Source organism: Anas acuta, chromosome 3 (assembly GCF_963932015.1).
Source record: "Anas acuta chromosome 3, bAnaAcu1.1, whole genome shotgun sequence".
NCBI lineage: Eukaryota > Metazoa > Chordata > Aves > Anseriformes > Anatidae > Anas > Anas acuta.
The window spans coordinates 99,944,511-99,958,206 of NC_088981.1; the positions used below are offsets into that span (position 1 = coordinate 99,944,511).

General features: G+C 38.7%; 1 protein-coding gene across 2 annotated transcripts in view; it reads left to right on the forward strand.

The window, feature by feature from the left end:
* The window catches only part of COLEC11 (collectin subfamily member 11), a 44,646-nt gene extending 31,185 nt beyond the window's left edge, over positions 1-13,461 (forward strand). Inside the window, exons 4-7 of one of the 2 annotated variants that reach the window (XM_068678526.1) lie at positions 8,345-8,416; positions 9,109-9,162; positions 10,521-10,616; positions 10,772-13,461. In XM_068678526.1, coding sequence (XP_068534627.1) covers positions 8,345-8,416; positions 9,109-9,162; positions 10,521-10,616; positions 10,772-11,181 — 632 coding nt within the window. In that variant the 3' untranslated portion in view covers positions 11,182-13,461. The remainder of the gene's footprint in view (positions 1-8,344; positions 8,417-9,108; positions 9,163-10,520; positions 10,617-10,771) is intronic. The other variant, XM_068678527.1, reaches the window with a different exon arrangement.
* Positions 13,462-13,696: the final 235 nt, after the last annotated feature.

The following is a 13,696-nucleotide window of genomic DNA, read 5'->3' on the forward strand; positions in this document are numbered from 1 at the left end:
TGTATAATCAAATTCTAAAGAGTGGTAATAATATCTTAATTTATATTTTAGTATTACTGATTGCTCATTAATATGTAATCAATCAATTCCTCACATTTCTGAGTCAACTTTTACATGAATTTATTGCTCGCTGAGGAGTGCTGCAGGCAGAATTCCATATAGAAGTCCTGACATTGACAGTTGTGGATTCACAAAGTGGGTATCTTATTCAGAACTATCTTTCAGTTCCATCAGAACACAGTGGGATTTTGAGAAAACCTGTGCTAAGCTGAGTGGACAAGAACATGGCAGATGGGCTTCCGTGTAAATAAATATATTGCATAGGGACCTTAGGGATACATAATTTAATCCATAATTACGTGATGCCAAACAAAAGAACTGTCACTTAAAACTCAAGAACCTCTTTCAAATCATTAGCAGCAGTCCCAAAGCCAACAAACTCTGCTCATCATCAGAAAAGATAACAATAACAAAACAGGAAGCTCTTCTTTGCAGCTGATTTTGCTCTGTATCGTGTGGCTTGTTATACAGGAGGTTAGAGAGGGGCACCAGAAATGTGAAGATGGAGAAACTGCCTTGTAAGGAGTAGCTGGACAGGTTGAGACTCTTCCAGCTGCAAGGAGGAGTCTGAGGAGGATATGATTGAGGTCTGCAGAATCCTGAGAGCTGTGAGTAAGGTGACCTGCTGTTCACTAGGTCCATCATATCCAAGTTAGGATGCACTCACTGAAGCTTCTGGGAGACAGATTTAGCATTGCCATCTGCAGTGGACTGCAGGTAGTAGCCAGGGTTGCATGATCTCTCTGTATTACACCTCCTGCTGTCACTGTGGTAATCAGAGTGTTGAGTCAGAGGGACCACTGATATGAACAAGTTGGGTATTAGGTTCTTAACATAACTCTGGCAAGGTATGTATTTTGTAAGTGTAGTTGTTTGTGTAACAGTGCTTTTGAATGGAAACCCTCTTCCAGGAATGGACCATGCTATTTCCACTGCTTTTGTTTGTAATGTACTTTAAAAGGGTTTAAACCTTTCCACCGCCTTTCTAGATTGGATTTTTTTTTTTTTTTTTTTTTTTTTTTTTTTTTTGTGTGTGTGTGTAGTACCTATAGCTTCCTTTACAAATTTTCTAGCCTTTCTGACTTCTAGTCAGCATTGATTGGTAACATTTTTCTCCTTTTTTTCCCCCTGTTCATTATGCCAAGCTTTTAAAGATACCCTTTGTCACTAAAATACCTGTCTATAATGAGTGGGATGGATCACTGCTGAGAGGTGTTCATTTCTCCATTGCCTATCAAGGGAGCTTAGAAAAATAATTTAGACTAAAAAGCTAGCATTCAGGTGGCTAACACTGGGTGAAATGAGTTTGCCCCAATGTCATAAAATGCTACCTGAGGTTATCCACTATTTGTTCATATCAGATGTAACTGGGTTGTTGTCACTGTTCCCTAGCCAACCACCAACCTCCAGTGGCACAGATAATTCAGTTTTATGAGCTGTAAAGCAGTACCATAGTCTACTAGTATGTTCAGATTTTTCCAGTAGTCAGGTTCTAAAAAGTTAAGAGTCCTGAAAGTAGATTACTACTATGCTGTAACATCATTATATCCTTTAAAAATACTGTTTATTCTCATCAAGTCAGGCTATAGTGACTGCAAGACTATGGAGGTATACTGTGGAAAGAATCACAGAATCACACAGAATCACAGAATTTCTAGGTTGGAAGAGACCTCAAGATCATCGAGTCCAACCTCTGACCTAACACTAGCAGTCCCCACTAAACCATATCCCTAAGCTCTACATCTAAACGTCTTTTGAAGACTTTCAAGGATGGTGACTCCACCACCTCCCTGGGCAGCCCGTTCCAGTGCCTAACAACCCTTTCAGTAAAGAAGCTCTTCCTAACATCTAACCTAAAACTCCCCTGGCGTAACTTTAGCCCATTCCCCCTCGTCCTGTCACCAGGCACATGGGAGAACAGGCCAACCCCCACCTCACTACAGCCTCCTTTAATGTACTTATACAGAGCAATAAGGTCACCCCTGAGCCTCCTCTTCTCTAGGCTGAACAAGCCCAGCTCCTTCAGCCGCTCCTCGTAGGACTTGTTCTCCAGGCCCCTCACCAGCTTCGTCGCCCTTCTTTGGACCTGCTCAAGCACCTCGATGTCCTTCTTGTAGCGAGGGGCCCAAAACTGAACTGAACAGACATTGCAAGCTTTCTCTATATCTTACATTTTTTATTATTTTTTTAAGTATCCTCTGCTAACTACTGTCAAATATGGCACTGGAGTTGACAGGCTTGTGGTCTGGGTTGGGATGATTTTATTTATGTTGTTAGGTAGGTCTTCATTATATCCATTGTGCCAAATCATGAAGAATTTCTTTCTGATTTGTCTTCAAATCCTCAAGTTTGGCAAGTAAACTACTGTTCTCTTTTCCTCTTTGATACAGCTCAGTTCAATTTTGTTGTGAAATGGTGAATTTGAGTTTCTGCTCGATTTGTCTTTGGCACAATTCTTTTTTTTAAAAGTAGTTTTACACCTTCTTGTCTGCTCCAATTAGTCCTGTCTGAAAAGATTGGCCATCCTGTGTGAACACCTCCTTTTATATTGTTGTACTGTGCCAAAACCTCATCATTTTCACCAGTTGTGTAGCCCACCATTCATCTCTGGGTTTTATTTCTTCTCTTGTTTGTAGGCCTGAAAAGGCAACAAGAAGATCATTTAGAATTTCCTTCTCTTCAGTTCCTCTGAAATCCTTTAAGTCTTCTATAATTGGTTGCAGTGTATATCACCTTCATCTGAGAAATGACAGATGTCTTGCTTCACATTCTCCATTCAAACTCTCAGTTAAATTTCCTAGTTTTGGTCTATGGAGACTTACTTTCATTGTCCTCATTTCTTTCCAACTCTCATTTCCTGATTTCATTAAGACTCTTCAGACTGCATTTTTGGCAATCACAGGACCACTAAAAAGGACTTTACAGAAGGTTTAAAAAGTTTTGAAACCCTCAGGGCAGATTGGTCTCTCTTGAAGCCTTCTGATTGATTCTGCAGAAGAAGCAGAATAAGCAAGCCCCTGGAGTAGGAGCAGGGGCTAGTCACTGTAAGAGAAAACCAAATCCAAACAGTTCTTTTAATGAGCACAGGAGACTTAATATATGTCTTCATTGTTTGAGATAACACACTTTTTGTGTTATCAGACCAAGTAGTTTTTACTGGCTATTACTGAGTAGTTGTTCGTCTTCTGGGTAGTATTTATGAGAATGAAAGTGAAGTCTTTTAATATAATACATTTCATTTAAGCATTATATCTATATGGTTATTTAATTTCAGGTATAGCAGCCTGAAAAGAGTTATTATACATCAGAAAACATTCAAACATCTGACAGTGTTACTGTAATCCATAAGCAATCCATATATAATCCATAAATGTCCAGAGCAAGACAGGTCACTTTCAGAGCAACCTGATCAAGTCATGGCAAGGTAGTATTTGCCATGGGATGGCTCTCGTTGAGAAGACGTCGGTCCTCCTCTCAACACCGGCTGCGTGCATTGAGGCCTTGCTTCAAGGACGTGGTCAATCATCGCTCATTTGTGGGAAGTAGAGAGTAATTTCTTTCCTCTGCACTTCCATATAGCTTTCATTTATTTTGTTTGTTTGTTTTCCTCCTTTTTTTTTTTTTTATTTTCCCTTTTCCCCTCCCTTTTCCCCTTTCCCTTTTTATTTCCCCTTAGTTAAATTGTTTAGTTCATGGTAGTCTTTATTTAAATATTATAATTATTTCCCTTTAATTAAATTATCCTTATCTCAACCCATGAGTTGTTCTTTGCTTTACTTCTCCCCCCTCCTCATCTAAAGGAGGGGGAGTGAGAGAGCGGTTGTGGGGTTTAGCTGCCCAGCACGGTAAAACCACCACAGTCCTGTTGCTGTACCCAGAGAGCAGAGCTCACCGCCTGCCCCTTCGCTCCCCTCATGAAGAAGCTGCAGGCCGCCATGAGGCCTCCCTTCAGCCTCCTCTTCCCTGGGCTGAACAAACCGAGTGATTTCATTTACTCTTCATTCATCTTTCCCTCCAGACCCTTCACCATCCTTATAGCCCTCCTTTGGACTCTCTCTAATAGTTTTATGTCCTTCTCATATTGTGGTGTCCAGAACTGCACACAGTACTCAAGGTGAGGCCACAGCACCACAGCACAAAGCAAAGCAAGACAATCCGTTCTCTCAACTGATTAGCAATGCCCTGCTTGATGCCCCCCAGGACACGTTGGCCCTCCTGGCTGCTAGGGCACACTGTTGACCCAGATTGAACTTGCTGTTGACCAACATCCCCCCAGATCCCTTTCCATAGGACTGATTTCCAGCCTCCCCTCCCCCATTCGGTCCATACATCCAGGGTTGCCCCTTCCCATGTGCAGAATTTGGCACTTGCTCCTGTTAAACTTCATATTAGATTGCCCAGATATCTTATTTGTCAGGATCTCTCTGCAAGGCCTCTCCACCCTCACAACCTCAGCAGAGTCAGCAGCTCCTCCCAATTTGTGAACTTATTCAAAACACCTTCTAGTCCTACATCCAATTCATTCATGAAAACATTGACATTAACTGTCTGTAAAATGTAGCCCTGGGGAACCCCACCAGTGACTGGTCATGAGCCTGATGTAACTCTGTTTACTGTAGCCCTTTGAGCCTGACCCATATCAAGTGTATTATCTATTTGTCTAGCTGGACATTTTGTTCAGGAGTTTACTGTGAGAAACAGTACGAAAAGATTTGATGAAACCCAAAAAGATTAAATCAGTTGTCTTCCCTTGGTCAACTAGATGGGTGACCTTGTCATAAAAGGAAATTAAGTTTGTTAAACAGAACTTTACCCTCATGAACCCATGTTGGCTGGGACCAATGACTGTGTTGTCTTTCAGGTGTTTTTCAATAACTCCCAAAATAATCTTCTCCATAATTTTACCGGGCACTGAAGTGAGACTGACAGGCCTGTAATTACCAGGGTCTTCTTTGTTGCCCTTCTTGAAAATTGGAACCACATTTTCCAGCTTCCAGTCATGTGCAACCTTTCCAGATTCCCAAGACTGCTGAAAAATAATTCAGAGAGGTCTCCTAGTGAAAACAGCCTGCTCTCTGAGTACCCTGATATGAGTCCCATCAGGTCCCATAGACTTACATGCATCCAGCTGGAGCACGAATTTATAGAGTCATAGAACGCTTTGGGTTGGAAAGGACTGTAAAGATCACCTAGTTCCAATACCTCTGGCATAGGTAGAGACACCTTCCACTAGACCAGGTCACGGAAAGCCCCATCTGATCAGGCCTTAAACACCTCCAGGGATGGAGCATCCACAGCTTCTCTGGGCAACTTTCTCCAGTGCCTCAGAGAAAAGAATTTCTTCCGAATATCTAATCTAAATCTCCACTATTTGTTTAAAACCATTACTCCTTGTCTTACCACTGTACTCTCTGGAAAAGGGTCCCTCCTCAGCATTCCTGTAGTCCCCATTTAGGTACTGGAAGGCTGCTCTAAGCTCTCCCCAGAATCTTCTCTTCTCCAGGCTGAACAACCCCCAACTCCTTCAGTCTGTCTTTGTGAGGTGCTCTTGATCATCTTTATCGTCCTTCTCTGGACTCATATATCCATGGCAGTCTTGTGCTGGGGGCCCCAGAGCTGAATGCAGTACTTCAGGTGGGGTCTGACAAGGGCAGAGTGGAGGGAGAGAATAATTTTCCTTGACCTGCTTGTCATACTGCTTTTGATGGAGCCCAAGATATGTTTGGCTTTCTGGGTGGCAAGTGCACATTGCTGGCGGACGTTGAGGTCCTTGACAAACAACACCTGCGGGTCCTGCACATGTTCAGGGTTGGCTGGGAGTTTATCATTACCACCATCATAGTCCTCCAAACTTGGGAACCTGGAGTCCTAGAGTACATCATTGGTGTTGAAGACAGGCAAATAAGAAGTCTCTGCTTTGTCTGCATCCCTATTTGTGAGATCATCATCCAAATCAAGTAACGCATGGATGTTTTCTCTGGTCCTCCTTTTGTTGTTAACGTATTTTATAAAACCCTTTTTAGTGTCTCCCATAGTGCTGTCCAATTTCAACTCTAATTGTGCTTTGGCAGAAGGATGAAATCTGTCATAAAATTATCCAGTTTTAGACATGTGGCTGTCTGTCCAATTGCACTGAAACCCACATCCTGACAACTAATCTTCAGTTGTTGTAGTTCCAGAACTGAGGCTGACCTATGATAATTTACAGAGGTTCAGTTACTGGATTCATGTAGCAGATTTTCCTCTGAACTTTCCTGATTGTTTGATTCCTTGCTTCTGTGTAGCAGAACATTGTATAACAGGTGTCGCTTTGAGCAAATAAACAATCTTGGCTGAGACAATCATTGAAAAAAACACAAACAAACAACCAAGCAGTATCAATATTTCTAAATATTTCTAATACTAATGCAGTCTCAGTCTTGGGTTTCTGCAGGATGGGTGCTTCAGGAAGAATTTGACTTCCTGTTCCTGTAGTCCCTCCATCCCTGCTCTCTGTTAATATTATGTGGTACAGTAGAAAACCTATCTCATATGACAGTTGTACAGCTGTGCAGCCTCCAGACTGTTGCTCCATGACAGAGTAATACAAAGAGACCTAAGACTGATGGCAGAGCATTGATTTTCTCAGGTGTTGCACCCAGGAAAAAGTATCGCCAATGTACAATGAGATATTGTATTATCTCCTGAGGCCACAGAGGCTGTAAAATCATACCAAATCTGCCACAATCACTATGTAGTGAGTGTAACAAAATGTTAGGTCTCATATCATAGGTCTCAGAAAGTCTACCTAAATCAAATCATGTAATCCTCTCTAAGCCAATGACAGAAATGAAGTATCATTAGGAAATAATAATCTATAAAATGTTAGTTGCAGCTGAGACAAGCGTAGACTATGTGTAGAGTTGATTGATTATAAATATCCTGGTTTAAGCCAAAACTTTCAGTTATTTGTAAGCCTGTTTTAGTTACGCTATTAAGTGGCTACTGCAAATGAATTTCTGTCAACTGTTAATGCACTAAACTTGAAGATGAGAATTGTAAATATGGGGTAGAATGAGAGGCTTTGCTATTAGAGTCTAAAGTTCTCTCAGATTCACACCATTAGGATAATTATTTTTCATAATGCCTGAGAAATGCCACCTAGAAAATCCAGGCATGATGTAACAGACATGTTTTATCTGTTTTATTATTTGAGCTCTGGAGGAGCTCAAGACGATTACATTAATACTTGGACTGTGGCACACATTTTATTAGTAACAATGCTTCAGCTTGGTTTGTGAAGACAATGATGATAAAAGAAACTGTCTGTTCCAGTGCAAATTCTGTTTCCCCTGAAGCCATTCTAATATTCACTTTACATTGCATAGGAAAGTACAACTAATGGAAAAGAGGTCAAAGTCAGGGAAAGTAAGTGAATCAAACTGTCTCACATTAGATTTCTGGCTATATATCAAGGATATATATAGGTAGGTGACAGTGGCAGGTTCATTCAGATTTGTTTACAATTTCAATTCACCTTAAGAGGTAGATGATTACTTTCTATTTGTAGAAACACAACTGAGGAAAATGAGTTTTGAGTTGCACCTTTGCTACAATTACAGTTTGTAGTATTCCATAGAACAGTCTTTAAATTAAGTAACATTCAATGTTTCTGTTTGTTATGTTCCTGTCAGACTTCACATTTATATGAACATCTGTGTGTGTCAATGTACACATACAATTTCCATTAGTTTTCGTTTTTCATTACTGCAGTCTTCAAATGAAAGAAAAAAGACTAAGGATGCGACTGCTACTGCAGAAATAAGCTATGAAGCCCAATTTCAGCCCTCAGTTACAGTGAAGCTACTGTATTAGATGAAACTAATGACTAATGATGAAACTAACTACTGACAGATGAAACTGTCAGTTGTGCTTGGATCCCTTAGGTCTTTTACACTCCCTAACAGTTTCAATACATTGATCCACATATTTTGACGGAAGTCTCCTTCATTGTCAACATAATTTTAGCATGATCATCTAAGAGAAGTTTGCAAAAGTTCTTCCAACGGCTCTCAGTTAAGATCTGTTTTCATTTACACCTGTATGCTGCTTTAAAGTCGATTGCTTTGTAAAATTTAAATCATAAGTCCTTCACAAGGAGTGAAATAAATGTCTGAAATTCAATGCATTTTGGAAGCATAGCATGTTTTTGTTCATTGTGAAAACTGGTACTGCAAATATGCTGGAATCTGAGTGAATTGTTAATTTACATTGTTAATTTATTTTGTCTTTCTGCTATGTATAGGAGAAATGGGGGACAAAGGACAGAAAGGCAGCATGGGACGGCATGGAAAAATTGGTCCTATTGGTTCAAAAGGTATGCTTAGTACAATCGTTTTTGCATTGTTTCAGATGAAAAATCTTTGATCGCTTATGTTTGGTTAGCTACTCTCAGACTTCATTGCAATAGGGAGTTTCTCATACTGTAGTCAGCCAAACTGAGATCTGTCAGCCCATTACCTTTTGCTCTGACAGCAGCATTAAGAGCTGGAAATCCTGGTTTGAGGCTAAATAAGGAACTTAAATTGCCAACAGACAATTGTGGACATTTAAGAGAAGTACATGGGAAGATGTGCTATATTTTGGAAGACTTCTAAGAACCACAAGACTTGAATTACAATCCTGCATACTCCATGGGCTCCCTACATGCTTAAATGACTTTGGTTAAGTCATTTGGACTGATATTTATGTAAGCATTTGGATTATGAATCAAGCTTTGGACTCCAATATAGCATATACAGCCCTTTTCCCTCTACAACTTCTGAATGTATTGGTTCTGTAAACCCCATGAATGTCAAAAAATGAATATTGATACATATGCCTTGTGTTCACGTTTCATAGCTTTGGCTTGCCTTTGTTGTGGACCGACTACTATGGAAAAATCTTTATTTTTTGTTTGGTCATACTTCTACTTTGCACATTTGGATTTTATTAGAGAAAAAAATAAAATGCTGAATTATTTGTTAACTAAAAATATGCTTTAAATTTATATTCTTTTCATGTTTTTAGGTGAAAAAGGAGATAATGGTGACATAGGACCACCAGGTCCTAATGGTGACCCAGGTAATCTATGACATACTTTGTTTATGATGTGAAGGATTTTAGAAGATGCACGCATCATCACCAAAATATATATATTTTCTAAATTACTGAGAGAAATGATGATAAATTAAATATTTAGATAGCTACTCCTCGCTTATTCACTGAAATATTATCAATTCACTTAAAAAAAATAATTGAATCTGCAGTAGTTGCTGGACTTACAGTGTATTGAAACTACGTCTCAGAGCTCTTAGAGGTTTGATCACTCCAGTGGGAACTGAAATGCAACTGTCAATATAATTTGTCACTGGTGGAAAGGGACATCTCTGTATGTTCTCTGGCTTCCAGCCAACACAAAGGAGCAGGTTGGGAGATACTGCCCCCTCCATCAATTACCATTGTAGCAACAGGAGCTTACAAAGAATACAAATCCTCCAGAAAGAAAGGTGAATGTCTGGCACAAGAAGTGTGAGTCTTACAAAAGTGGCTTCTGATTTTGCCCAATTTGTTCCTTCCTAGCAGAGTGCACTAAAGGTTCCCCTATTAGATTTCTCATGAGAACATAATTCGTCACGCTAATTCTTGAGCCAGAGTACCATATACATTGACAAGAAGGACAGTTTTGTAGTATAACTACCCAGTACTTAGATTGACTTAGATACCTAAGCTGAGTAATTGGGTAGTTAAATGCAGATTTGAATAATTACACACAAAACTGGAAAATGTAATTGATCCTCCTTTTGAGATTTGAACTCATAGAAGTAACAATTATCCTTTTAGTATTCTCATTCAGATTATCTTTGTCAAACCAATATCAATTTGGTGTAATAGATGGCTTTCTATTGTCTTCTTTTATTGAAAGAGGTACAGTAACTTCTCTACTTTGAAATGTACAGAACTACATTTTTCAGCTAATTGTGTGCATTATATGGTTGGAACATTAGCCTTTTTGATCTGCTGTGTGAGATTCCTTGTGAGGAACAGGTGAGCAATGCACATGGTAGATTTTTGCTGTGGAAAAAGTGTTCTTTGGTAAAGACTGAAGAGAACAGTTTTACTCGTGTGAAACTTTGACAGGTATTTTTAGTTCAAAAAAAAATCTTTTTTTTTTTTTTTTTTCAGGGTATTTCTGTCTGTGTTCAGTTTAGCACTAACCATGCAGGGCTGAAGCTTCACACAATTAGGTTTTCTGGCTAGGCTGAGACAATGGTGAGAATCATTTGATAGCACATGTTAGCAAAGGCCACAGGTTTCTGGCCATTTTTTATGAGGAAGGTGTCCCTCTCCCAGTGGATGTCTGGGCCTTTTCATTATATTATTAAGATAATTACTGGATTTAGATAGCTTTTTCACTTCAGTATTCCTGTATCATTTCATAGGCATTCCCTGTGAGTGTAGCCAGCTAAGGAAGGCTATTGGTGAAATGGATATCCAAGTGGCCCAGCTGACGACGGAATTAAAATTCATAAAAAATGGTAGGTTAATTTTATTTAAATATTTTCCTCTCTCATTGCTATGTTTTACCGGTGGAATTGCTCGTAGAGAGTATCACCGTCTTGCATCGGATTTGTGAAGCTATTTGGGGTGTACAGTAAGTTGGTTTATAGAAATGCGAGTGCTCACTTTTCAGCACTGCCCTCCCCCGCAGCTGTTGCTGGTGTGCGTGAGACAGATAATAAGATATATCTGCTGGTGAAGGAAGAGAAAAGATACAAGGAAGCCCAGCTCTACTGCCACGGAAGAGGAGGGACACTGAGCATGCCCAAGGATGAGAATGCCAACAATCTGATTGCCTCATACATCAACCAAGCTGGGCTCACCAGAGTTTTCATTGGGATTAACGACCTAGAGAAAGAGGGAAATTTTGTCTATTCTGATCGATCGCCCATGCAGACCTTCAACAAGTGGCGCAGTGGGGAGCCCAACAATGCTTATGACGAGGAGGACTGTGTGGAGATGGTGGCGTCTGGAGGGTGGAATGATGTTGCATGTCACATTACCATGTATTTTGTGTGCGAATTTGACAAAGAAAATGTGTAATCTTGTCTGGTCTTTCTTTATTTTAAGAAATGTTTTCAAGCAGGTTGTACAAGTTAGCCCAGGTTTATAGAGTACAAGTGATATTTTACATGTATGTGACATCGGTGTTGTACAGCTGTAAATACAATTTAGGTATTTCAAATATCTGTATTTACCCTTCAGAAGGGAAGAGCACTGATAAGTAAGACACAGCTTTTTTTTTTTCTTTTTTTTTTTTTTTTTTTTTTTTGTAGGAAAATATAACTATTTAGATTAAAAAAGAAAAAGTGGTTTGGGACTAAATTCTGACCTCACAACAGTTACCAAATGTGATGGCATGACTGTAGGGGAATGCAGAATTTGGCCTCTAGTTTTTAGACTGATCATTTCTGAAAAAGTAGATTCTTGATATTCTTTTATCTTAGCAAATTTTGTAGTTATAAATGTTAATTACTTGTAGGTCTACAGGGATATTTCAGCAAGAAGGCAAATATTTTGTATACTCCAGTCAATTTATAGAAATATTACTGTATTTTTTTTGGATGTGAAGGTGTTACTTTTTTTTTTTTTTTTTTTTTTAATAGCTAAAGCAAGTGAACAAAGCAGGAGTCCTACCAATTTTGTAAAGTTTCTTTATTAAAATATTCAGAGATGAGGAGGTCCTTTGGTAAACTCAGTTTTAGTGCTAGGAGGGGACTAGCTTCTTGTAATTCAGTACTGAAAGAGGGATCATGCCAAATGAGTGCTTTGGGGTTAGTTAAAGGTCAAAGTATGATTTTGATTTTCTGCATTCTTTGGTTGAGAATGACTCAGTGAATGAGCTATTTAAAGCTCAAAATAATTTCTTAAAGTAACTGTGTTTCAATTTTTATAGGATGATCTTGGTGCATCATGTTACAAAACAAAAACCAAACCAAAACAAAAAACTCTCCACAATTTGAAATGGACTTCATAAGTAGACAACAAATTTCACAGGAGTGGTTTAGCTTGTAGTTCCTTTTGGCAGGAAAGCAGCCTTTGTTTATTCAAATTGCAGGGGTGACCCTCTGAAAAGCAGGAAAAGTTACCAAAATATTCCTGTTTATGTATATAGCAATAATGCCATTTTGTACAAATAATTTATGTACCCAATTTACAATTGCATCTGATGGAAAAGCTGATGTACATTAAAAAACAGCAACAACATAATTTCATAAAATAAATGATGAATTACTTTGGGTCTTCCAAGGAGGCATGCCATCTTATCTTGCTGTTAGGCATAGAAAGGTGACCACAAAATCTCTGTGTTTTTTCAGAATACCCTGGTTTAAGATCAACTTTAAGGAGAAATGACCCTTTGTATAACACAGTAATCAATATAAATATCTGATTGTTATGGGAGATTTGCAACATATGCAGAATGGATCTAACCTGGTTCAAGAGGTTGCCCCACAGTAAGGCAAGACAAACTCAAATCAACTCTACAGTGCCATGGTACCTAAGCAACCAATGATCACACAGTTCTGTTCATATCCACAGTCCAACAACATTTGATGTGACGCTATTATTATATACATAAGAAAACAAACCATTTGGTTTTATATATTTACTCTGTGAATTTGAATCTATTATATGTATATATATATATGTTTGCTATTAATTTTGAAGATTAGTAGTAAATTCCTATAGTATTTGAATATCAGTCCATCTCCAGAGCAGCCACACTAAGAAATGAATGATCTTTCATTGCTTTATCTTCTTTCTTCTGAATGTAGGTATGATTCTTGTATGTCAGATTTTCTTCAAACTGTATATTGAAATCTATTAAATAATGTGAATATGGCTCTACACTAATATTCAAAGACTCTACAGAATTTGCAGGGAACTAACAATTCTAGCAGAGCAATTTGTTTGATTAGAATAGTGCCTTATGAATATCATGGTTGTTTCCTGCCTGCTATAGAAATCCTCAGAAGCCCTTCAAATCTCCAACACACTTCTGTCAAATCATTGAAGCTATATTAAAAGTAGTCTGAACTTGAGTTACAGATATCTGGAGTTCCCTCATTATGTATGTGCTGAAGTTGCTAACTGTTTGTTTTTCACCCAGGTTTTCAAAGACTCTGCTGTAATGTTCAGTTTCCTCAGAAACATGAAAAGAGGCCTTTTGAGGAGGTGGGAAGCTTTTTCAGATGCCAAATGCTCCTATTTTAGCTGGAAGCCACACCACATTTATAATGATTGCCTTGATGTGTAGAGCATTTAAGCAGTCTGAGTTTCTATTAAAATGTGAGATGAAAAATAAAGGCAATGTAAAAAACATTTACTTCCCCCAGTTTTCATGTTTGTCAGGATATATATATATATATATATATATATATATTTGCAGTTCTTGATATATGAAATGGAAAGGAAATTAGCTGTGTTGTCAGAGTCCTGTGTATCTTCTTGTCTGCCACAGTCCTTATTTCATTGTTTGGGTGGGAGGAACAAGGCTGATGCATAAGGTCTGTAGCTATCCTGCAAGGAGCAGAGACTGCGCTTCTGATATTTACCT